Source organism: Danio aesculapii, chromosome 14 (genome assembly GCF_903798145.1).
Source record: "Danio aesculapii chromosome 14, fDanAes4.1, whole genome shotgun sequence".
Lineage (NCBI taxonomy): Eukaryota > Metazoa > Chordata > Actinopteri > Cypriniformes > Danionidae > Danio > Danio aesculapii.
This window is the reverse complement of record NC_079448.1, coordinates 18,583,006-18,607,439: the sequence shown is the minus strand read 5'-3', so window position 1 is coordinate 18,607,439 and position 24,434 is coordinate 18,583,006. Positions and strand designations below refer to the sequence as shown.

At 37.1% G+C, this 24,434-nt stretch overlaps 1 protein-coding gene across 3 annotated transcripts in view; it reads left to right on the top strand.

The window, feature by feature from the left end:
- The window catches only part of gria3b (glutamate receptor, ionotropic, AMPA 3b), a 438,221-nt gene extending 419,484 nt beyond the window's left edge, over nucleotides 1-18,737 (top strand). Inside the window, exons 13-16 of one of the 3 annotated variants that reach the window (XM_056472279.1) lie at nucleotides 81-328; nucleotides 16,671-16,785; nucleotides 17,874-18,121; nucleotides 18,438-18,737. In XM_056472279.1, the coding sequence (XP_056328254.1) occupies nucleotides 81-328; nucleotides 16,671-16,785; nucleotides 17,874-18,119 (609 nt within the window). In that variant the 3' untranslated portion in view covers nucleotides 18,120-18,121; nucleotides 18,438-18,737. Of the gene's footprint in view, nucleotides 1-80; nucleotides 329-1,121; nucleotides 1,237-16,670; nucleotides 16,807-17,873; nucleotides 18,122-18,437 lie in introns of those variants that run through there. The other 2 variants (XM_056472278.1, XM_056472280.1) reach the window with 2 other exon arrangements.
- Nucleotides 18,738-24,434: the final 5,697 nt, after the last annotated feature.

Genomic DNA, 24,434 nt, shown 5'->3' with positions numbered 1-24,434 from the left:
GTTAAAATGTGTTATTTTTCACTTTCTGTACAATATAATATAAGGCTGCTTGTCTTTTTCTCCTTGTGTCCTTTTCACAGCGGTCAAAAATAGCAGTGTATGAAAAAATGTGGTCATACATGAAATCGGCTGAGCCATCTGTCTTTGCCAAGACCACACCGGACGGCGTGGCACGGGTACGAAAGTCGAAGGGAAAGTTCGCATTTCTTCTTGAATCCACCATGAATGAATACATTGAGCAGAGGAAGCCCTGCGACACGATGAAAGTGGGCGGAAATCTGGACTCTAAGGGCTATGGTGTGGCGACCCCCAAAGGCTCAGCATTAAGGTGGGTGGAATAATATAACAATATTGTCCATGTTGTTATAGTATTCCACCTACCCTGATGTCCTGTGTTGTCATTTCCTCCCCTCCTCCCCTTCCCAAACCCCCTTTATTAAGAAAAGAGGTAAAGGTATTATGCATTTTGAATGATATTTGATGCTTTCACAATGATGCTTTTGATCAGTTTTTTCTTCTTTAAATGTTTGTCTTCTTTTTCATTTTCTCAAACAGATTTTTATCATTTCAAGACTTAGTCAGTGGTTAATTTAAGCAGTCATTTCACATTTGTGTATGAGTGTGTGCGTGTGTGTGCGTGAGCGTGTATGTGTGTCCCTTCTCGTCTTTTTTGTCCTTCGATCTTTCTCTTGCTGTCTCATGTGGCTGTCCTTCCTGACAGTTGTGTTGTCACTTTTAATTTAACAGTTCAACGGTTTTTCAATTTAGCTTGTAAAAGCTGTGCTGTCACTTGTGACGAATGTTAATTGCATGGTGTTTGTTGTTGTTACTTTTCTTCTCAATGACAATGTCCCCATCCCGCACACTTCAGTTTAAAACAATGTAACCCTTCATGCCACCTTGAATATTTAACACTTTCTTTGCTCTGATCTTCTTTTACTTTCATATTCGTGAAATTCTTAACCAAATTGTTTCAGCCATTATGAATGCTGCTATAATTGACTCCCAGTAGTAGTAGCTGACCATATTTAATAATGTTACCATTACTACTACTATGCTAATGCAGTAGATTGCTCACAGACCTGTGCATTTTCTTACAAGTTATGTTTTATTGTTTCAAGAAATGCTGTTAACCTGGCAGTTTTAAAACTGAATGAGCAAGGCCTGTTGGACAAATTGAAAAACAAATGGTGGTACGACAAGGGAGAGTGCGGCAGCGGGGGAGGTGACTCCAAGGTCAGCCTCAATGTCACCGAAATCGGGTACCATAGTACAGAGTAATCGGCAAGCCTGTTATTCCTGAACTGAGCCAAATCAAACCCAAAGAAAAATGCATCCTCTCAGTGACCCTTTATTACTGTGCCATATGAGAGTGAAATGAGAACCCTGACTTGGCTAATGGAGGAGAGAATATGACCAGTAAGATTTTGTCCTACTGAGGAGGAGTCACTTTTCACACAAGGTCGCTTCAGTGAAGCTTGCCCCACAGATGTAAGCAATGCTGTCAGTGTTGTTTTACTATCATCCAGAGCTGCATTGGAGATATTAGTGCTGAGATAGGTGAATACATCTACCTAGCAGACAGTAAAGAGAGATTAGAAAAGTTGCCTTCTCGGTTTGCTTCTGCTAGGCAGCTGTACACAAATAGCAATAGACTAAATATTTTAGAAACTTCAGCTATAATGTTTGACAGAACTAAAAGACAGCATTAGTTCAAATAGTATTATGACTGGTAAGAGAAAACACTGACATAATGTGATCTGAAGAACACATACTGTACACTCCCATCTCTACATCTCTTCAGAATTCAACACCTTTGTTTGATCCTGCCTGAGTATGAGATCATGTGGAGCCATTCTTCTTGTTGTTTGTTTTAAGAATAACAGTTGAAATTGGGACACACAATGAGATCTTTTTTTAAAAAGTTTGTAAATAAAAGTATATAATGTTACAAGTCTTATCTTAAAGGTTTCAAAGAAAGAACATCTTAAATATCTAGGCATAGCTGATTAATAGGAGTTCATGAAAATGACATACTGTGAGCCTCACACTCCATTATTTTCATTTTCTCATGTAAATCCTGTGAGTGCAAAACATGGTAAAAAAACAGGGCAATCAGAACAAAAACACTGACGATCCACATTAAGATGCACAATCAGGGCAGTGTTTGCTTAGCCACAATGTATCATTGTGGGATTACAATAATTATAATTTGTTCACTTATTTTTAAGTTTATCTAAGTGTGTACTAAATTTAGGCCCAATCCCAATTCTACCTCTTAGCCCTTCCCCTTACCCCTGCCCCTCGTTTTGCGCGTTCCTGTGAAAGGGTAGGGATGTCCCAATTCTCTTTAGCTTAAAGGCGTAGGGATAAGGGGAAGGGGTTAATAGCCCTTCGAATAAAGATTTTTCAGGACCACACTCGAAACCAAGAGGTAAGGAAATTTCCCAGAATACACCAGCCACAACGGCAGGATAGTTACACCCGGAAGTAAGGAGATCCACAAATTAGTATTTTTTTTTGTCATTATTATGAATTTTTACAACAAACAAACATATGTTTTATTATATTCATAACCGCGTACGTGTTTTACCATCATGCTTTTAAAAAAAACGCTAAAATAAAAACTGCTAAATTTCGCAATCTATAATTCACAATCATAACTCCTGTACAGCAGTCCCACAACATTCTGACACTCGATGACACTCGAATACCCTGTCAGAAAAGTCTAGTGGCTGGGAATGACTTTTTTGCAGTCTCTGCTATAATGTTAATGATGTTTTTTGTGTGTTTACATAGATGAATATGGCCACTGTGTAACTGCGCAGTATAGTTATGATCTTATTGCCACATTAGATCATTATGATAACATGATATATGCCTTCAGTGATTTCCTGAAGATGAATACCAAAAAATAAAACAACTGGAATAACTACAGCAGTCGCAGTCGTCGGATCTCATATGAAGCAAGAGATCGCGATGACATGATGACGTGTGCAGGTGCTGTAGTGCTGTCCCATTTCTTAGGGGAACATTTTGAAGCCCTTCCCCTTCACACTCGGTTTTAAAGGGCAAGGGGAAGGGGTACAAAAATAGAATTGGGATTGGGCCTTACTATGTATGTAGGACTGAAAACAGAAGCAGCTTTGTGAAGCAGGCAGCAATGCATGATCTTATCTCTTCAAAGCTATTCAGAAGGCAAAATGTGGGATTATGGATTATAACTTTTTCGGTGCCACCCCAAAGAGTTTCGGTGCCACCCCTTTTGTTAGTTTTGTATGTATATTTTGAATGTTTGTAATGAGGCATCAGACACGTACATCCTACTTAATATAAGTGTTCAATGCACATTAATGGATATGGATACGTGTATTTAGAGGTAGATATTAATTTCTGCCTCTGTTTTCAAATATGTTATATTGTATGTAAAAACTGCTCCATTTGTTTAGTATAATTATGATTTTGCCCATATTTCATCTACAACACTACTAGAGAGAAGCTAGGTTACTCTGGTGACACAAATATCACTTAAACTTTCTAGCTTAACCTCTCTACCAAATCAGTTGAAAACATTGTCATTTATTTAGGAACCTATTCAATTTGTTATAATATTTTTTTACAACTGAACTACGATTATTTTGCATATGTGTAATTTGGAGTACACTGTGTTTGTGTATGTCAAAGTGTCAGGCACTGATATGAGCTACGTGAGAGTTAAAGTATAGCTCATTAATATTCACAACCCTTCCAAACATTCAATTAAATTGTTCAATTCATCTTTATTTCTATAGCACTTTTTACAATGTAGATTGTGTCAAAGCAGCGTAACATAGGTGAAGTTCTAGTAAATTGCTTCAGTCCATTTTTCACTGTTGAAATTCAGTTTAGTTCAATTTAATGTAATAATGAAAAAAAAAATCTAATATATGAGTGTAAATTTGAAAGGTTTTTTAATCTTTCAGTTTTTTCAGTTGATTTAAAGTCAACATGAAAAGCCATTCCAATCCATTTCCTAATGTGAAATCGCTGGTTATAGTTATACATATGAAAAAATGTGCAGGGGTTGTTACTTACGCCCAATCCCAATTCTAGCCCTTACCCTTACCCCTAGCCCTCGTTTTGTGTGTTCACGTGAAGGGGTGTCACAATTCTCTTTAGCTTGAAGCCGTAGGGATTAGGGGAAGGGGTAGATACTCCTTCAAATGGAGATTTTTCAGGACAACACTCGAAACCAAGGGGTAAGAAAATTTCCCAGAATATACCATTCACAACCGCAGCATAGCTGCGCCCAGAAGTAATGAGATCCACAAATTAGTATGTTTGTCATTAATATGAATTTTTACAACAAACAAGCATATATTTTAATACATTTATAATCGTGTTCCGTTCATGTTTTACCGTCATGCTTTTAAAAAAAAACCTCTAAAATAAAACCTGCTAAATTTTGCTATATATAATCCATAATCATAATCATAACTCCTCTATAGCAGTCCCACAACACTCTGTCACTCGATGACACTCAAATACCCTGTCAGAAAAGTCTTGTGACTGGGAATGACCTTTTTACAGTGTCTGCTATAATGTTATAGTTGTTTTTTGTGTGTTTACATAGATGAATATGGCCACAGTGTAAATGCACAGTACAATTACAATCTTATTGCCACATTAGATCGTTATGATAACATGATATATGCCTTCAGGGATTTCCTGAAGATAAGTACCAAAAAAATAACACTAGAATAATTACACCAGTCAATGTCATCTGATCTCATATGAATCATGATATCGCGATGACATGTGATGGCGTGTGCAGGTGCTGTAGTGGTGTCCCAATTCTTAGGGGTAAATTCTGAAGCCCTTCCCCATAACCCTCGGTTGTAAGGGCTAAGGGGAAGGGTTTAGGGTACAAAAATAGAACTGGGATTGTGCCTTGGTATTAATAAGCACTACTTTCTATTTTTAAATGAATAAAGATAATTGATTTATAATACAATAATACCTCCTATACCTACCTATACAAGGATGAACAGTATTTGAGACACATGTATTTAAATATCTGTTTGAAATACAAAATACTGTAGCCTAACTACGTCTATGTTTTTTCTTTAAATAGAATAATAAATTGTCCCAGCCAATCGCATAATTAGGCTTTTTCAGTATCAACTACTGTAATTCAGTTCCACAAAACTAGCGTGCACAAGCTGAGGGAGAAAATAGCTTTATCTGGGGCCGAGCCAGTTCTCTCTTTATGCAGAGTATTCACACTGTGTAGGCCCCAAACCACCAGTGGTCCTCCTTGCTATCAAAAAAAAAAATAATGACAAGAACTGTGCAAGATAATTTTTTTTCCTTCCAGCATTTGTGAAAACACTGTGAAATGGTTATGACAACTGCCACATTCCATTCCTTTCCTTTAAAGACATGCGCCATCACCCTTTTTAATGTAGCTAACCTCCAAATTTATCAAATCATGCACCGTTACATGACTGTCATTGCCCAAGCAGCCTCTGACTCTGACAGGAATGTGAATGAAAATTTTGGAATTTGGGTGTGTGCTAAAAGGGATGAATACACATAACGTTTTAAAAATATGTATGTTGGCGTGTTTTGTTTTTTAAGAACAGTTAATCAAGATTGTCTTAAATGACCTTAAACAGTTACAAAAGTAATCTTTCCTTAATTCTTTGGGGTCTCACTAGCTATGTTTCCATCCAAAATGCTAATTAACTTTATGCGCAAAACTTGATTATCGCATAAAAGATGTGAATAAAGCAGCGTTTCCATCCAATGAGTCAAAACGAACAAAATCGTCACTTCCTGATTAACTAGCGCCAAAGCTGCGTGAATCTTTTCTTCATTTAATAAATGACTTGCACCTCAGAAGTGAACACGTGGAGGCGGTTGAAGACGTGAGACGCAGAGCACAGACTCTCATGATTCTGGAGGTCATTAATAATATAACAACACTTATACTGAGATGGTTAAGGCATTTTGGAATGACCAAATACAACATTTCAGACAACATTTCAGATGTTTTACAATGTGCTCAGCCTGCTGGTTTGTCCATTCGCACACATTTTTATCACATGATCTCTTATAACAAAATCACATGACCTTTTTTAATGTGCATACTGGAATTTGTTCAGTAAAGGTGTTTCCATTGTAGGTCATGCGCATCTTATCGTATAAAAAGTTTATTCTACTCAGTTATGTGTATATGTCTTTAATGGGCATTTTCAAAATGTATGTGCATCTTGGTGTTTGGTTTTTAATGGAAACGTAGCTACTGAAGATTCTGTAAATTACTTTGGTTAAATTCCTTATGGATAATGTAAATACACACTTTTTTACCCCATGAAAAACTCCACAAAACCAGTCCACCGCTAAACCAGTCCTGCACACAACCAAGCCTTGAGCTTCTACTGAATTTTGTCTGATTGATTGCCATGGAGTATTTGAAGCTGTATGATGACAACATGTGAGATTGTGCTTGTTCATCTCACACAAATATAATCTGCACGTATAATTAATCTAATGGTTTATCTTAATAGAGAATCTAAAATTAATTTAAAGGGGACTTTAACAAAATAGAGTCTTTAGAACCGAACAATTGAATCCCCTAAGGCTTGTTTGAACAGACAGTAACAGCTGACTAAAAATGGATATCTCTATCCAAAATATAGTAAAAACTTGTCATAATTTAAGCAGGGCAACAAAATCTAAGTTTAAGGCTTAATTTGCCTTAGGATTTGACTATTCTAACAGAAACTAACATCTAACACAAACACATTTATACAGGCTGTAGAATTTGAGAGAATAGAATGAAGTAAAAAAAATTTTTTGAAAGACCTAACCAAGCAAACAACGAGCAATAATCAATTCAACCTTTCTATTGTTTCTGCAAGGTTACATATCATTTACACAAGTTCAGTATTAACTTAGCGGTGTTACTTGCATTCCTTCTGTGATGTGGACAACTTGCACTGTCGATCTGACTTCCTGTATGGGCTCATTGGTTGTTAGTTTGTCATTGAAGGGAATTCTCATGAGACTTGGAGAGGAGTCTTTGGATTCACGTTTGAGGCAGCAAAAGGCTATAGTCATGTTGACTTCTGTCCTGAGCTGAATCGAACTGACTGACAGACTGAACTCTTGCTACTGGGCCACCTGGGTGATTTTATTTGGCCATTTGGTGTTCCAGCCCCCTTATTTGATATGGACAAAAGAGGTATTGTCCTTGGAGTGTGGGGATGTGACTCATTACATTATGGCACTTAACAGTATAGTTTGAAGCCTTAATTTATAAAGTTATTATGATACATTTTATACTTGTTTGATTAAAATCATGGATAAAAGAAATTAAAGAAATATATTTTTTAATGAGTTTCATAAGTTATTCATCCCATATATTAGATAAGATTAGATTCAACTTTATTGTCATTACAGATGTACAAGTACAAGGCAATGAAATGCATTTTAGGTCTAACCAGGACTGCAATGATTGCAGGATACAAGTATAAGTAATAAAGTGCAATTTTAGAAAAACTATTGGTAATATTAACAATATGTACTATGAACATTATATACACATGTTGTATTAGCTATGAACAGAGATTACCAATAGATATATGAGGGGGGCAAAAGAGTCAGTGGGGGGCAGAGTTCAGAAGGGAGACAGCTCTAGGGAAAAAGCTGTCCCCCGTCTGCTGGCTTTTGTCTGGGGGAGCCTGAAATGCCTGCCAGAAGGCAGCAAAGGAAACAGTCTTTGAGCAAGCTAAGAGGACTCCGTAAGAATACTGCATGCTCAGCGCAGACAGTGTTTCTCCTGGATCTCACTGGCTGGAAGTGGAGTCCCTGTGATGTGTCTTACACTCAGCAACAGAGCAGCTTCCATACCAGACTGTGATGCAGTTGGTCTCTATTGCGCAGTGATAGAAGTTCACCAAGACAGCTGAGGACAGCTGGTTCTTCTTAAGTTATCCTAAGAAAAAGAGGTGCCGGTGAGCCTTCATGTCCAAGCTGGAGGTGTTGGTGGTCCAGGACTGGTCTTTTGAGATGTGGGTCCCCAGGAACTTGGCCATCCCATTTATGTGAATGTGAGCCTGTGATTATTGTCTGTGTACCAAGTGGCCAGATGCTGTATATCCTTCCTGTAGGCAGTCCCATCATACAGTCTGATCACTGTAGTGTCATCTGCAAATTTGATGCTGGTATTGGATCCATTCATGGGCCTGCAGTCATGGTTAAAGGGAGTAGAGGAAGGGGCTTAGCACACAGCTCTGTGGTACACGTGTTGAGTATGACAGTGGTTAAGCAGATGTGGCCTGATCTAACATTCTGAGGTCTGTTAGTCAGAAAGTCCATAACCCAGTTGCAGAGAGAGGTGTTAATATCCTCTAAGTTGGGTCTCTAAGTTTGATAAATAACTTAGAGGGTATGTGTTGAATACTTAGCTGAAGTCAACAAACAGCATTCATGCATAAATGTTTTTATTGTCCAAGTGTGTGAGTACAGAGTGCAGTGCTATGGAGACTGCATCTTCTGTGCTCCTGTTGCCATGGTAGGCAAACTGGTGTGGATCCAGTGCAGATGTGCCAGGACCAACTGCTCGAAGCACTTCATGATGATGGGTGTGAGTGCTACAGGGCAGTAGTCAGTCATGTTGGCCTAGAGTGTTTAGGCACTGGCACAGTGGAGATGGTTTTAAAGCATGTTGGCACAACTGCTTGGTTAAGGGACAGGTTGAAAATGTCTGTGAATACCCCAGCGAGCTGTTCTGCACATGCTTTGAGGATGTGCCCAGGGATACTGTTTGGTCCAGCAGCCTTGCGCACATTGATCTCTCAGTGCCGTCTAGACTTCTGAGGAGGTGAGTGTAATAGGGGAGTGGTCGGTTGAGGGAGTGATCTAGGTGTTGGATTCTTTATTATCTCTTTCAAAGCGGGCATAAAAGTCACTTAGCTCATTCAGGAAGGAGACATTTGTGGCTGTGGGAGTGGAATGGCTTGATTTGTAGTTGCTAATGGCCTGGATCCCCTGCCACATACGTAGAGGATCAAAATTGGAAAAGTGCTCCTCTAGCTTTAGTTTGTAACAGTGCTTGGCCTTTTTTGATGCCCCTCTTCAGATTAGCCCTGGAAGTGCTGTAGGCCTGTGCATCACCTGATCTGAAAGCAGTGTTGCATGCCTTCAGCAGGAGGCACACCTCCTTGTTCATCCATGGCTTTTGATTTGGGTATGTGGTGATCAGCTTCTGGGTTGTAATACTGTCTATGGTGGTAGTGATGTATTCCAGAACAAAGGAAGTGTGACTGTTTATGTCTATGTGAGAGCCACAGGTGGCCTGGGAAGCAAACATACTCCAGTCTACACTTCGCTGGCCATACTTTGATGGTCTACACTGATGGCTTCACACAGTTGATTAGGGGTGAGAAACAAAGAAAGGTGATCTGATTGACCCAATTGGGGTGGGGGCGTCACAGCGTAGGCTTCAGCCACGTTTGCGTATACATGGTCCAAAGTTTTGTTTCTCCTTGTGTGACAGAAAATGCTTTGATGAAATTTGGGAAGCATTGTCTTTAAGTTTGAGTGATTGAAATCCCCCACAACAATAAAACCAGCCTCCGGGTGAACAGTCTGTTGTTTGCTGATGGCCGCATGAAGTTCATTCATAGCAAGCTTGGCATCAGCATCGGAAGGAATATAAGTGGCAATTATAATAGTAAAGATGAACTCCCGCAGCAGATAGAACGGTCTACATTTAACCATTATAAATTTAAGGTTAGCAGAGCAATGTCTCCCAATGATAACAGAGTTTGTGCATCAAGCTTTGTTAACATAAATGCACAATCCTCCTCTGGTCTTACTGGAGTCACCCGCTGTTTTGTCTGCCCGGAATGTGTGGTGCTCAGCTAGAGTTACAGCGTTGTCTGGTATCCCGCTGTTTAGCCATGTTTCTGTGAAGATCATGACATTACAGTTCCACAGTCTACTGTGGTTTATGCGCAGTCGAAACTCATCCATTTTGTTCACCAGCGATCGTACATTGGCGAGAAAGATGCTGGGTAAAGGTAGGCTAGGTAGGGTGCTTTGTGTTTTGGTGATCTCAGGGATGGGTTAAATATTGTTGATAAAACTGTCAGGGATGCACAAACCAATATCCAAAATCTCCTGTTGGGTGTACGATGTAAAGGCACTACTGTTCTGCATTAATGCATTGCTTAGAATATAGGTTCAGGAGCTGTGTAGTAAAATTAAAATTCCACAATCTTTTATAATGATCTGATGATTTTTAATATATGTATTTCAGAGAGGATTTCGTTCTGTCTATCATCAAAGTTTGTGTTATATATCTGCATCTGTATTACAGTTAAAAATTAGTTTTGGAGCTAACATGGATGTTGAGTGGGTTGTTGTGTTTCTTAAAACAGAATCAGAATCTTAATTGCCATTGTTCAAAAAAATAGCTTCCTACTTGTCTAAAACAAAAAAAGTAAAAAAAAATTAAAGACAACAATAGTAATAATAATGACAACTGTGCATAGAAAGTGGCAAGTGCATTTTTAGCAGCTTTCAAGTTCAAAAAAAGTTAAATGTTGGCCAAAAAGGCATATTATTTAATCTTCATCAATTTTTTTTTATTATTGAAACAGCCCTGTAATATGTACTATTTCTTAGTCTGTTTGTTCTGGCTTTTATTGTCCTGTACCACCTCTCTGAAGGTCACAGTTGAAACAAGTAGTGTGCTGAATGGGATGAGTCCTTCAAGCTGTGGGCTTTGATGTGGCACTTGGTCTTGAACAGCTCCTCTAAGGAGAGAAGAGCCCAGCTGATAATTTTCTGTGCTGTGTTAATGACTCTTTGGAAAGCAACTTTTTCCTGGGCAGTGCAGCTGGCATAGCACACTGGGATGCAGTACGTCATTACACTTTCCAATGGTGCATCTGTAAAAAGACACTAGCAGTTCTTTGGCTAAGTTGCTGCTGTGCCTTTTTTTACCAGTGCTGTGGTGGTTTTCCATGAGATATTGTGATCCAGATGCAGGTCCAGATACTCGAATTCAATGACATTTTCCACTCAGTCCCAATTGATATATATGAACAGAGTGTCTGGTCTTTTCCTCCTGAAGTCCATTGAATAGTATAAAGACAAGGAGACAGGCTGGGTTGAGGCAGGCAATAAAAATGGCTAATCGGAAACCAGTCAAGTGAACCAGTCGATCCAGTTTACCAAATGAAAGTGAATCGTTTTAAGCGGTTTGCGTCTCTAGTAAGCCCTTATCCAGATTTTTTTTAACATGCCTGACAACCTCTTTGACTCTTTGAGTAAACTAATTTCCTGAGTTATTAAGTTACTAGAACAGTACACTAAAATCAGATTTGAGAACCAGAGAACTGATATTACTGTGCACGCATGATTCAGCAGATAGTGAACCGAATAAAAACAGTAGGCTCCATGAGAGCACATTACAATTTGAACCAAATTTGTAAAACAGTATTTGAGTGAGGGTGACCTCTGCTGGTAGTTGTGGGTGATTACTGGGACCAAGCCAATGAGTCCTGTGGCCAGTTTCAGATTACAACTCCAGTTATTCTGATCGTTGTCACAGTCAGTGTAAGGGAAAACAGTAATTTCTTGGTTGAGATCCATAGAAGGGAAACACGGGTATTACTCCATATGCTTTGGAGAATCTGTCAGTCATGGTGAGGATGGTGGTGTTTCCCTGGAATGATGGGAGATCTGTGAGAAAGTCAATAGCTATGTGGGACAAAAGGCAGAGTCTAAGGTGATGGTTGTAATGCGGTTGTAATAAGAGTGCTTCTGCTTTGGTGTTCTTTGACCTTTGACTCTGTGAGAGATGACTTGAAGAAGTGCGGCTGAATCTCTTAGCTGTTCAAATATATTGTAGGTTCTTGTGATTATTGGTAACTGTGAGTTCATGTTTTGCTCCCTCTAGCCAATGCATTCATTACTCCAAAGCTGCCTTCATGGATAATTGTTCTTTTTGTCATCCATATTAAACCCTTCTGCACTGATAATGTACACCAGGAAAGAGATTGATGTCTGAACTTTTTGAGCTTGGCACATAGCTTGTTGTAGATCAGTTTTGCAATACTGCACGGACATTATTAATGTGTTCATCAAGGCAGTTGGAGAATATTAGGATGTAATAGATGTAGACAATTACCCAGGGGCACCGCTAGGGGGGAAAAGGATGATTCTAAGAGCTCACACTGGCTTGGGGCCCCAAGAGATACCATTGGGGACCCAAACGAACCCCCCAACCCACACACCCCCGGTCTTCAATTTCATCCACGACAACCATAACCTCACCCTCTCCCTGTGCACACTTACAACTGTGGCAACCACCGTACCATCTGTTGTCATAGGGCCAGTGCCATCCAGCATCGCCTCTGTGATTACCCATCGTAACATGTCTCTGAAAACATAATTTATAAAGGCTTGGAATACAGATGGTTTTCTAGTCAGAAAAGATAATCATAGTGCCCAGTGCTCTTTGAAAAGGCTGTCTTCCATTCATCTCCTTCCCAGATTCTGACATGGTTATGTGCCCTGTGAAGATCAAGCTTGAAGAAGTACTTTACGATTTTAATTTGTTCCAGAGCTGTGGGAACACAAGGCAGAGAATAGCGATATATGGTGGTTATTTCATTCAAACTTCTGTAGTTAATACATGGGCATGGGCCCCATCCTTCTTTTCAACAAAGAAAAAGTCAGTGGAAGCAGGGCATGTTGATTGGCAAATAAATCCTTTTGCTAACTCCTCCTAATGTAGTTTTACTTGGCTACAGATTCAAGTTGGAACAATGGGAAAAACAGTAATTTCTCATCGTTCTTCCATCGAATGAATAATTCTATGAACTGGCCTAATGACTTTCCTTCATCTCTACATGCGAGCTCAGCTTGTATAGAGCTGTTCAAACGATGGGTGTAGATTACCTTCTATTTATCGTCCAGCCATTTTGTTTGAGCAGCCAGAGTGCAGAAGTGGAAAGCATATTCAACTGCAGTGAAGAATCCTTTCTGTCTTCAGGGTGATCAAACACAGAGCCTTTGCTGTGAGTAGAGAACATATAAATGCCATCTTGCTAACTTCTGTGGGATGCATGTGGGGCTGTTTGGCAACAAACAGAGAATATTGCAGGAGGAATCCTTTAAATTTAGCAGGTTTTCCATCAAATTTATCTGGGAGTATTGGGAATATTATAGGATTAGGAGGTGATGGACAAGTGATTTTGAGGCCTTGTAGTGTCTTTACCAGTTCTTTGGTGAGTGATGTGAGTCATTAAAGTTGTAGCTGGTGAGTCACCAGAACACGTCCTTGAGTTGAAAGCTCCATTTAAAGCTGCATGATGGCTGGCACCAAGCCAGGGACCAAGCCTTCACTCTGGGCATGCAGCAGTCTAGATGGTACACTTCTTTGGGACTTCTTCACACTGTAACTCTCTCTCTGATATGAGAAAGACAATGAAGTGGACTCATCAGACAACAATACATGTTTTTCATTGTCGTTTTCATTGTCCACAGCCCAAGATTTTTGCTGCTGGCACCATTGAAACTGACGTTTAGCATTGGCACAAGTGACCAAAGGTTTGACTGTAGCAGCCTGTTCTTTTGGATTTGGTTTGTTCTTCTCAGTGGTATTCTAATATTGCCTGGATACTGTTGCTCTTGATGCATTACAAAAACTTGCTGTCTTGGTCACAGATGCACCAGTGAGGCGTGCACCAACAATTTGTTCTCTTTTGAACTGTGATATGTAATTGCCTGTTCTTTTTTCCTCGCAGACATAAATTTTTTTAGTTGTGTTTGTAAACTATTAACTAATTCCCATTGAAATATTAAGTTAGCTTCTCCTTACCAGTCATGTTAGTAGAACAGTGTTTTAATTACAAAATAAACAAGGCACTTCAATAAAAATTGCAGATTTGAAACGGTCCACTTCTCTTGCTGTGCTTAAAGGAAAATGTAGGCAATCTGCTGTAGGAAAATTGTATTCACTTTAGAAGAGCTCACCATCTTGCAATGTCAGTGAAAGCTCACAGTTGATTCATTTTTTTTATGATAAATAAGAATATGATTAACTAAATCTCATTAAACTACTAAGTTACCTTCTCTTTGCCAGTCATGTTATTAGAACAGTGTTTTACACAATAACCAAGGTACTTCAGCAAAAAGCCCTTATTTTGTGGAAAACACAGGCATAAAAGTAGAGAACAACAATGATTGTTGCATGAATGTTTATTACAACTCAAATTTCAGAAAGTGATAGCCGTCAAAATTAGAATGACTTCTTCACATTTGCAATCAAATGACATCACTAGTCTTTCATATTTGCTCTGATCTTGGTCCACACTTTTTCCAAACATTTACATAGTTTAGTGACCTGAGTTTCTTAGCCACTAAGCTTCCAGGAACTGCTTTAATTCGTTTTGATGTGTGAAAGGGTGTTATCCTGCATGAAAATTGCTGTCTGAATGGGTAATTAACATAGGAAAGGAATGGTATGTTGCAGAAAAATCTTTACTTGAGAAGGATGTTACCCCCAAACCATGACACTTAATTGTCTACTTTTCTGACTTCTTTATGCACTTTGGTTTCTGTCTGAACAAAATGTTTCACATTGGACTCAAAAATAAACCAAAAATAATCTTTCTTTCGTACTAAATTTAATGTTGGACCAGTAATAAAAGGTTATTATAGCCTTTTAACTCTTTCAACTGAAGAGAAGTTTGGTCAGTGCAGAGCCATATTTAATTCCAAATTCTATAAAATGTTGAGGCACTGGCTTTAGAATATATGTACATCATAAGATATGGTACTGGTATCAAGATATTGTAGCAGTTCTGTGTTCTTTTTTTACAGGAAAGTAGTACAACATAGTATGAATAGTTTTATCTTTAAACTGAAATACTTAAAACTTTAGTTAAAATTACTAAACTGAATATTTACTTCCATGGCCATTGTTTGTGCATCTATATTATATATAGTCAACCAACTTCTGGCACCCAGAATCCAGTATATCAGCCCAAAATGAAGTACATCACACAGTACATGAACAATGCTCAGTTAGACCAAAAATTCTGATTTAAATTTTCTTGTGACTTTCTGACATTTTATACTTCCTAAAAGTGGGGCCTGTTCTAATTGTTACTGAGCAGGTTTTCAGTATAGTCAACAGAATTGTACCCCCTGTCTGTGGATGTTTTCATAACCACTTTTCAAGTTTTCTGTTTTTGCAGATTGCAGTGATTTGAAATTCCCATTTGTCATGTCTGGACCCAGCTGTACAAATAAAAACACAGAACAAAAAGAGAGAAAACCAAGAGAATACCCATGTTATACTACCTGCAACAGTCATCATGAGTCAGACAAAACTTTCCCCTTTTGGCGCCAGCAACCTGGTTGTGGATGCTTTTCCAGCTCCTTTGCTTGAAACACTCCGAGGACAATTACACTGTTACTCAACATCTCTGCACCTGGCTAAAATAACTATTAGGGCCACTGCGGTAATAAAAACTATTTTATGTAAAGAAGTGATGACACAGCTTTCTCTCGTGGTAAAAAGAAAAAAAAGAATTAAATTGAGCAGTTGTTAAAAAGAATAATAATGCAGACAGATTAGCAAAAGTTTTAAAGTTAACATTAACAGAAGACTTGAATTTCTAAATCAAATGTAATGTTCAAAAAGATAACTGCATTAGGGTTATTGATGATCTCAATACTTATAGAGAACAGTGAATTAAACATGAAATTATTGAAGCAGATTTTTGTAAAATGCACTTTTATTTGTAAGAAAAAAACATTTAAAGACATTTAATCATGAAGTTCTTGCATGTGGAAAAAAAAGATTGCAAAGGTCATTTTTGCTGTATAATTATCCACAATAAGGCATATGAAAAAAGGTCTACTTTGATTTCATGTTGACGTCAGGGTGTCATGAGAAACATCAGGTAGCGTTATTCTAAGTACTACTAAAATGACTGCCAGGTCAAGTAGATCATTTACAGTAGTTACTGCTTCTTTAGCAACTATTGCGAATGTCCTTTAAAGTACTCAAAGCTAGTGATTTCACAAGGCCTTATGCATTGTGTAAGTGACCACTGGTTTGCTTAACTCCAGCACACTGGTACACACAATGTCTGATTCAGTTAATACATTCATTGTTTTGTGTACAGTCTTGTTTACCAGCTTTGTATGTGTGTTTGCTTGTTTGGTTACTTTGTATTATTTGCCTAAAATCAGTCCACAGAGTCTTAACGTCAACTCTCCTCAGCTTGTTCAAAATACTACTGGTAATTTTTCAATGGTCTGTCAGTCAGTCGAGGGTTCCAATGGAGATCCATTTCTCAGATGATAAAATTAAGGAAGAAGCTTCCCTGCTTTTATAGCCTCGCAGACAATCTCTTCAGAAACCTGCCCGTTCTTCCCTTAACAGTGTATGCCGATTACTCAAAGCGATACGGGTAGGTCCTGGCACACTAGATTAGCCCTGGTGAATGGAAGGTACTAGTCAGAATGCCTGCCACATGTGTGTTGAAAATAGCCAGGAGCCCTGCTTTATCGCTTTGTAAAGTATGAAGTAGTTAAGACTTGAATAACATAAAATAACATAATATAATGTTATTTATGTTATTTCCCACGTGAAGAACTCCTGTAAACCTTGCAGTATTGAAACTCAGTGAACAAGGCATCTTAGCCAAGCTGAAAAACAAATGGTGGTACGATAAGGGTGAATGTGGAACCAAGGACTCGGGAAGTAAGGTCAGTCGCTGCAGGTCTTTTGTACTGATTCAGAAAATTGCATTTTGACATATTGTTCATTTACAAAGGACAAAATGTTCTTGATTTAACACTGTGTAGATGTAATGACTTATGGCCACAGATAAGGAAACAATGGCGTGTGGTCTACAGTTTTCTTCCATCATATCAAATCATCAGGGTACTTTTAAGACTCTCTCCCTCTCTCTTTCTCTCTCTCTCTCTATCTATCTACACACACATAGAAACAAATGTAAAACTGATATTGAGGAACTGAAAAGGAAAATTGATAAAATGTTTTAGAGTTTTTGTATATCAATAGTCTTTCTTGCATATTTTATCAGCATCCATTATGCTGCAGTTTTTATTCACCAAACTTTTAATTAAATGATGTATATTTGTTGTTATTTATTTCGTAAAAGGTCTGTTAAATTACTGAACCTTGTTAAACATTTTTTTCTTGTGATGAATAGTTCCATCATAACATTCTTTAGAGCAGTAAAGTTTGACTAGTGTTGTTTATAACTGGGAGTTTTGTTATAACAGACAAAACTAATTGTAAAAAAAAATTAAAAGAGTAGCCTATGTAAAGTAAATAAACAGCAAACAATGTAATGCTTATGAACACATTTCAATTGACAAGTCTGGGGCGGGAGTAAACTGCAGCAGAATGATTCAAACTGATTTTAAATTCAGTACTCTGTTATAGAAAATATGTCAAAATAAGAAGTTAAAAGTTGTAAAAGGCAGTTTTTAAAGAAAGATTATTAAGTCAGAGGTCTGACCTGTATGTAACTGACCAGCTTCCTCAGATACATGAAGAAGCCAATGAGAAGATCAGGTTAGAGGAAGCATCTACATTCACCAGTTATGGTCCTAATTGACTTCATTCTCTTTAACTTACATTTATCTAGAGCTTTAGGAATAGATAAAAATTGGCTTAATACCTTCGTCACATGAATCTAGATTCATCTGTAAGAAGTAGAAATTTATTTTCTATCCTTGTTAGATCATGTTAACTGCTGTATTGTGTGTTTTTTCAAATTGTTACCACTGCAAGAAATGCTAACTATGTCCCTTGCTTCTCTTAGGACAAGACAAGTGCACTGAGCCTGAGCAATGTTGCTGGTGTCTTCTATATACTGGTTGGTGGACTAGGGCTTGCCATGATGGTGGCTTTGATAGAGTTCTGTTACAAGTCACGTGCAGAAGCTAAACGGCTGAAACTTGAAAAAAATACCCAAAACTATAAGCCAGCACCACCAGCCAACACCCAAAACTTTGCCACATACAGAGAAGGCTACAACGTTTATGGAACAGAGAGTGTTAAAATCTAATGGTAATGTATTCATGATGGCTCTCTCTGTCTGTGTATGTGCATGTGTGTGTGTGTGTGCGCGTGTTTAAAGGCTGGAGATTGTGCTTTTCTTTGCAATATAGTTAATTTCAGATAATTGAGTCAATAGTGCAACAGTGTTATGTTTGAACACTCTCTTTCATCAAACTGCACTTTGCCGAGCAGTGGAATAATATCGGTCATATTTGTACTATGACTGAAATAAATGTTTTAATTATGTAACAATTGGCTCAGACAAAAAAATGTACAAACAACATCAAAACAGTAAAAGTTTTCATTTTATGTGTGTCTTTTCCAGATGGGCAGCATGGTGTTATGATAAAGACAAAGACACCCTTCCAGAGACAGCTGGATCTTCATGAGGCGTCACTTACGCCCTACACTCTCTCCATGCACATCATTCTCCAGCATGCTAATCTAAGACTGCGACTGTCGCAAGATTTGGGAATAAATTGGAATTGGAATTCTTCAGTGCCTTACAGAATATTCAGAGTATCACACTGATGCAAACTCATCACAGAAACTTTGCATCACTCCTGTCACACAAACCAACTGAATGACATCATCATATATATAAACACAAACACACAATATATATATATATATATATATATATATATATATATATATATATATATATATATATATATATATATATATATATATATATATATATAATATTCCCTCCTGTGAATTTTCTTTCTTGTTTTGTTAAAATATTTCCCACAGAGCAACACAGTATTACAATTTTTCACAGAGCAACACAGTATTACCAAACATATTTTATTTCTTCTTGACAGTGTCTTATTTATTTTATTTTGGCTAGAATAAAAAGTTTTTTTTAGTTTTTTTTTAGGGTATTAGCCCTCTTAAGCAATATCTTTTTTTTTTCACTTGACTACAAAACCATTGTAATGCAATGATCTGCCTAATTGCCCTAACTTGTCTCGTTAACCTAATTAACCTAGTAAAGCCTTTAAACTGCATTTTAAGCTGAATACCAACACAATCTCATGGCAATTCGTACCTTTTTTATTTAGTAGCTAATTCATATGAATTTGTACGATCTAATTTGTACAATTTAGTACGATTTACTCATCCCCTAATGACGGTTGGGTTTAGGGGTGGGGTTAGGTGCCACGCCTCTTTAAAATTGTACAATTTCATACGACTGAACTCATACGAATTCGTACGAATTAGCCACTAAACTGACAAAACATAAAATACTTGCATTTTCTCATGAGATCAGGCTGTGAATACTAGTGTCTTGAAAAATATCTAGTAAAATATTATGTACTCTCTTCATGGCAAAGATAAAAGTAATCAGTTATTAGAAATGAGTTATTAAAACTATGATGTTTTTAAAATGTGTTGAAAAAATCTGTTAAACAGAAGTTGGGAAAATATAAAAGAATAAAAATTTAACAGGAGGGCTAATAACTCTTCAACTGTGTGTATATACACACTAACACACCCACACACACACACACACTTTCATAAAAATGAGAAATAAAGCCATTACTTGCAATCTTAGCACGCCAATAGAGCTGATCGATTTCATAAAAGTTTCTGAGCCTGGTGAAATGCTTGTAATAATGTAAATTTGCGTTATCATTCCTTCAATAAGTGTATTTATTAGCAGATTATGGTTACTTTAATTACAGAAAAATTGGATATGTTGCAGTTTATGGTGTGCATTTCTTTTGTCTGATATATATTTCTCAGAACTTAAGCTGGAAGCTTAGAAGCTATAAGACCCCTAACAATTGTCTTTTCACATGTTAGCTCAAAAAAAAAAAAAAAAAATCACACACAGACACAATTTTATTAAATCACATTAGACTTGTATTTATGGATGTGAACTTCCAAGTTTTTGTAATTATCACAGCATACTATACATGGAACTTAAGCTATAAAGCTATAAGGTCACACTAATGTAGATAAACCGCAGTCCACAAAAGGACATGGCTTTTTATGATGTAGGCTAGTATTTGATTACCTCACGGTTATATATGTCACACATGAAATCAAGCATTGACATTTAGTTTTATTTGATAAGTATTAGTGTTTGGTGAATTACTTAGACAAAACGACTAGGATTAACATTTACTAGAGATTTATAAAAGGAGCTAACGGGAAGCTCAGCACATTTTGCTTGAGGGAAAGAAAATAAACTGTGACTCCATGGGACCGAGGATATCACTGATCTTGTGACTGTGGACAGATAGTTTTATAGTGAAATGCTTTTAAATGTAGAAAATCTAAATGAACCCTCTAGACAGGGTTTTTAAAAAAAAATTCTCAAATTTTCTATCTGCATGCGAAACCTTGTGATTGCCAAGTAAAGCTCTGCAACTTCTATTAGATTTAGAGGGTGAGTAGAAAGTGGGTTTCAACTTTCATATTTTGACTTGTTCCTAAACTGTAAAACTCAAAGCCCTGAGACCTGAACCAATGACAGACTGATGTATGACATGCATGCGTGGGTGTTGTTTTCTGAGCCCTGATAGTGAGTCGTTGTACAAAGAATTTTAATACATTTTGTAAATAAAAAATTATTTAAAAAAGGTTTGGATTTTTTTTTATTTCTATCAACTATATTACCTCTTCTGAGATTGGATAACACAGCTTAAAATGCCCAGTAATAGATATGGAAATAGTTGAGACAATTGAGAGTAGACTATAAGATTTACAACCAATAATATAAGATAAATTTAGACATTCCACACTTAAAAGTGTCAGGTTATGTTAAATAAGTAAATAATACTGATGATATACTGTTTAATTTATAAAAAAATAAAAGTTGGTTGCGATTAGTTTAAAGATACCTGTGCGAGAACTGATTTCATATTAATACATACTAAAATAAACCAAAAACACTGTCTAATTGAAAATACAGAATAGGGGCAATTGTAATGTTAATATACATGTTTATGACGATGTTGACTTTTCACCAGCCAATACAATTCATCTATCCATCAATCATGTGCTTAATTATTAATAATGGTATTTTATTATCAGTGCTGAAAACTAGTTTTGAAGGATTCTTTGATAAATAGAAAGTTAAATAAAACAGTGTTTATTTAAAACAGAATTCTAATTTAGCCCTTGATATTGCATAAATATACATATTTAAGCAGTGGCCTGTTAGCACTGTAACTGTTTTAAATAATATTAATACATTTTATTTACCAAACAGCACAAACCAACAAACACATTATGGATTTGAAAAACAGTCAAAAGAAAACTTTTAGTAGTTTTTTTATTACTATAAAAATAGCCTGTAAAGTTTGCTGAAATGTTTTAGCAAAGATTCTTCTATTATAAAATTAAACAACTGCCACAGAAATGCCAACTGACCCAGCTGAGGCTCGAACCAGCAACCTTCTTGCTGTGAGGCGACATCGCTACCCACCCACTGTGCCACCACGCCGCCCCATATATTTTTAATTTACCATATTTGATTTAATATAGTTCTAAAATATTTGTTTGATTAATATGTTTTTTTAAACCACATACATGTTAAAACAGAATAAAGTCTGTAGACCTAATGGCCTCGTTTTCTCCAAGTGGTACAGTATGGTACGGGTCACCTTCATCAGGCTTGCGTTTCCACTGCCAGAAGGCTACCAATGGTACCTTTGGGCGGGCGTGGTGAATGAAAGAAAGTTTCAGTCAACGTCATTCTCGCTCAAGGAAATGTCAGAGTAAAGCCATACGGGCCGTTCACATATCATATAAGCACTTCTCACAAAACAGATGCTTTATACAAAAAATACTTGTGTCTAAATGTTCATTACTTACCTTTCTATAAATAGGATTAAATTATAACAGCAGATCAATGATAGAGTGATATAGCCTACCGTAACATCTGCAATTACATAAAATAAATAATTGCAACATATATGAACACATACAGACCCTTACAGTCTCTGATATGTTACCAATTCTAGAAAGACTCCACACAGCATACATTTAGTTCTTATTTGGGTTCAAAAACAACACGCAACAAATAGCCTACAGTCAGTGCAAACCTCTCACCTGTATCTTTAATCTTCAGCAGCACATGTTCCCAGTTCATAATAGTCCAAAAGGTGATGATAATAGTTAAACATGGCAGTTTGTTCATGTTTTAAGTTGCTGAAAAAAATCATTTGCTGCTTTGTTTTGTTGGGTTTCTCCTTTTTTTTTTTGTGCTTCACTCTCACGTTTGTCTGTTTCTGAAAGGATGTCAGAAGCACTTCAATACTTAAATGCACGCTATTATGATCAGCTCAAGAAGTTCGTTATTTCAAATATAGATGCACAGCGAACTCTCTCGACAAAGTGAAACTGCTCGCAATTTACACAGTCTTGTAAACAACTATGGGGCACAGGGTTTATTCTGCTCTTCTTCTTGGCTTTGTGGCTGTTCATCAAGACGACGGCAAGGTTTGTTTAAGCCTCATGAACATGGCTAGTTATTATATGTATATATTATTACGGTGTAATGTCTCAGCTGTATATTTCAAAAAAGTGCAGTCTCTGTCATCTCTGTAAACCATTAGTGTTCAGCTGCATGTCTAGCTCCACCTTTTGGTTCCCTTTTGTTGTGCTAGGTACCCTTTGCAAAGGGTACCCAAAAAGTGGTACAGTACAGTTTACTTTTAGGTACCTTTTGACAGTGGAAATAGCCTTAAAAGCATACCGAACCATACCGTACCATACCACTCAGTGGAAACGGGCCATAATAGTTGATCAGAAATAAAAGAAAAAAATACTTATAATTTCATTAGTTAATGAATCAAGTAGCCCATTCAAAATAGGCTATTCAAGTTTAATTGTTCTGGTCTATTTTAATATAGTTTTGTAAAAAAAAGGTCATCATTTTTTGCAGTCTAATGTTAAAAGATCAGACAAAGCTAATCTGCCTGTTAAGTCTTTACATATGGAATACTGCTTCTGGGTCCAAGCTGCTTCTCATTTTAACAGAGAAAATAGTTGTTCATGCCCACTTTTTATTGATATCACACAAAGTGAATCTTAAAGGTCTGTTCTTTACAGAAGCTTATTTAAACAGACCCATATGGGGTGGCCGCAGTGTTGTTATACATTTCTCCCATCATACAAAAATGGTTCCATCAGATTTATGACCATGTTCTCTGCCAGCCTCTCTTCCTTCTGACGATTGGAGTCCTTTCCCAAGTAAGATGTATTGCAGACATATTTGGTCAACAAACAACGAACCTTGGTAGGGAACAGCTGTTCATCTATGGTCCAGTGTTCTCCTGGATTGAAACTCTCAGCACAGTTCTTCGGAGATCTGTCGGAGATAGCAGCAAATTTGTCTCATCTGATTTCAATCATTATGCCTGGGTGTCCCCTGTTTGTGGGGAATGTGAGGGGCAAATAACCTAAATCTCTAGTTCAACAGGTTTGATTCATCTGCCCCTGCCTTTCCACCCATACTGCCCCCATTCACGCAGTCCTTAATATCTGCTACAATATCTCCTACATATATATATATATATATTGGTGGTGTTATATTATAATTCATTGATGGCCAATGAAAATGAAATGACCATGAGCCATAACTTCACTCAGCTTATGATATTTCTGTTTTTATTATTTGATGTGTTCACATTATTTGATGTGCTAGCTAGTTCTCATGTTATTCATGTCATTGTATTAGAAACTTTTCATTCTGTTTTCACACTATTTTTTTTTTTTTTTTTATAAATTAAACAAACATGTTTTCATATAATGTAAATGTGTGTCTTTAATATTTGCAGGTCAGTCAATGTGTGGGATATTTTGTACAGATATGGCAGGCATTTCTGAATGTTTCCATATCACACACAGAGGTTTGCCCTGCCTTACATCTGAGCTACTCTGAGAAATCAAATGTGCCAGGCTCATAGGTAATGGGTGGTTTGGACAACAAAAGCAGGAGGAAAATCAAGCTGAAGTGTGAACATCTCAGAAGGGGTAAATAACACCTCGGGACTTGCACCAAAAAAAATCAGTAATTCTAGTGTTAAGAGGCCAGAACTTGCAAAACTGGTTCATGACCTAATCAACAGTCCTTCTAATCTACATCATCTCAGACAGACAGACGCATGGATTACAATATTTCCATCTCACAAAGAGGACACAAAATGGAATATTTCATTTCATATACCTTTATATTCAAATAATAATGTATATTTAATATGCACTGTTTGAAATACTCCACTGTATGAAACTTTGCTTATTAATGGTTATATATAAATGCTTAGGTAAAGATCAACATTACGTAGTGATGTTTAGACTTTAT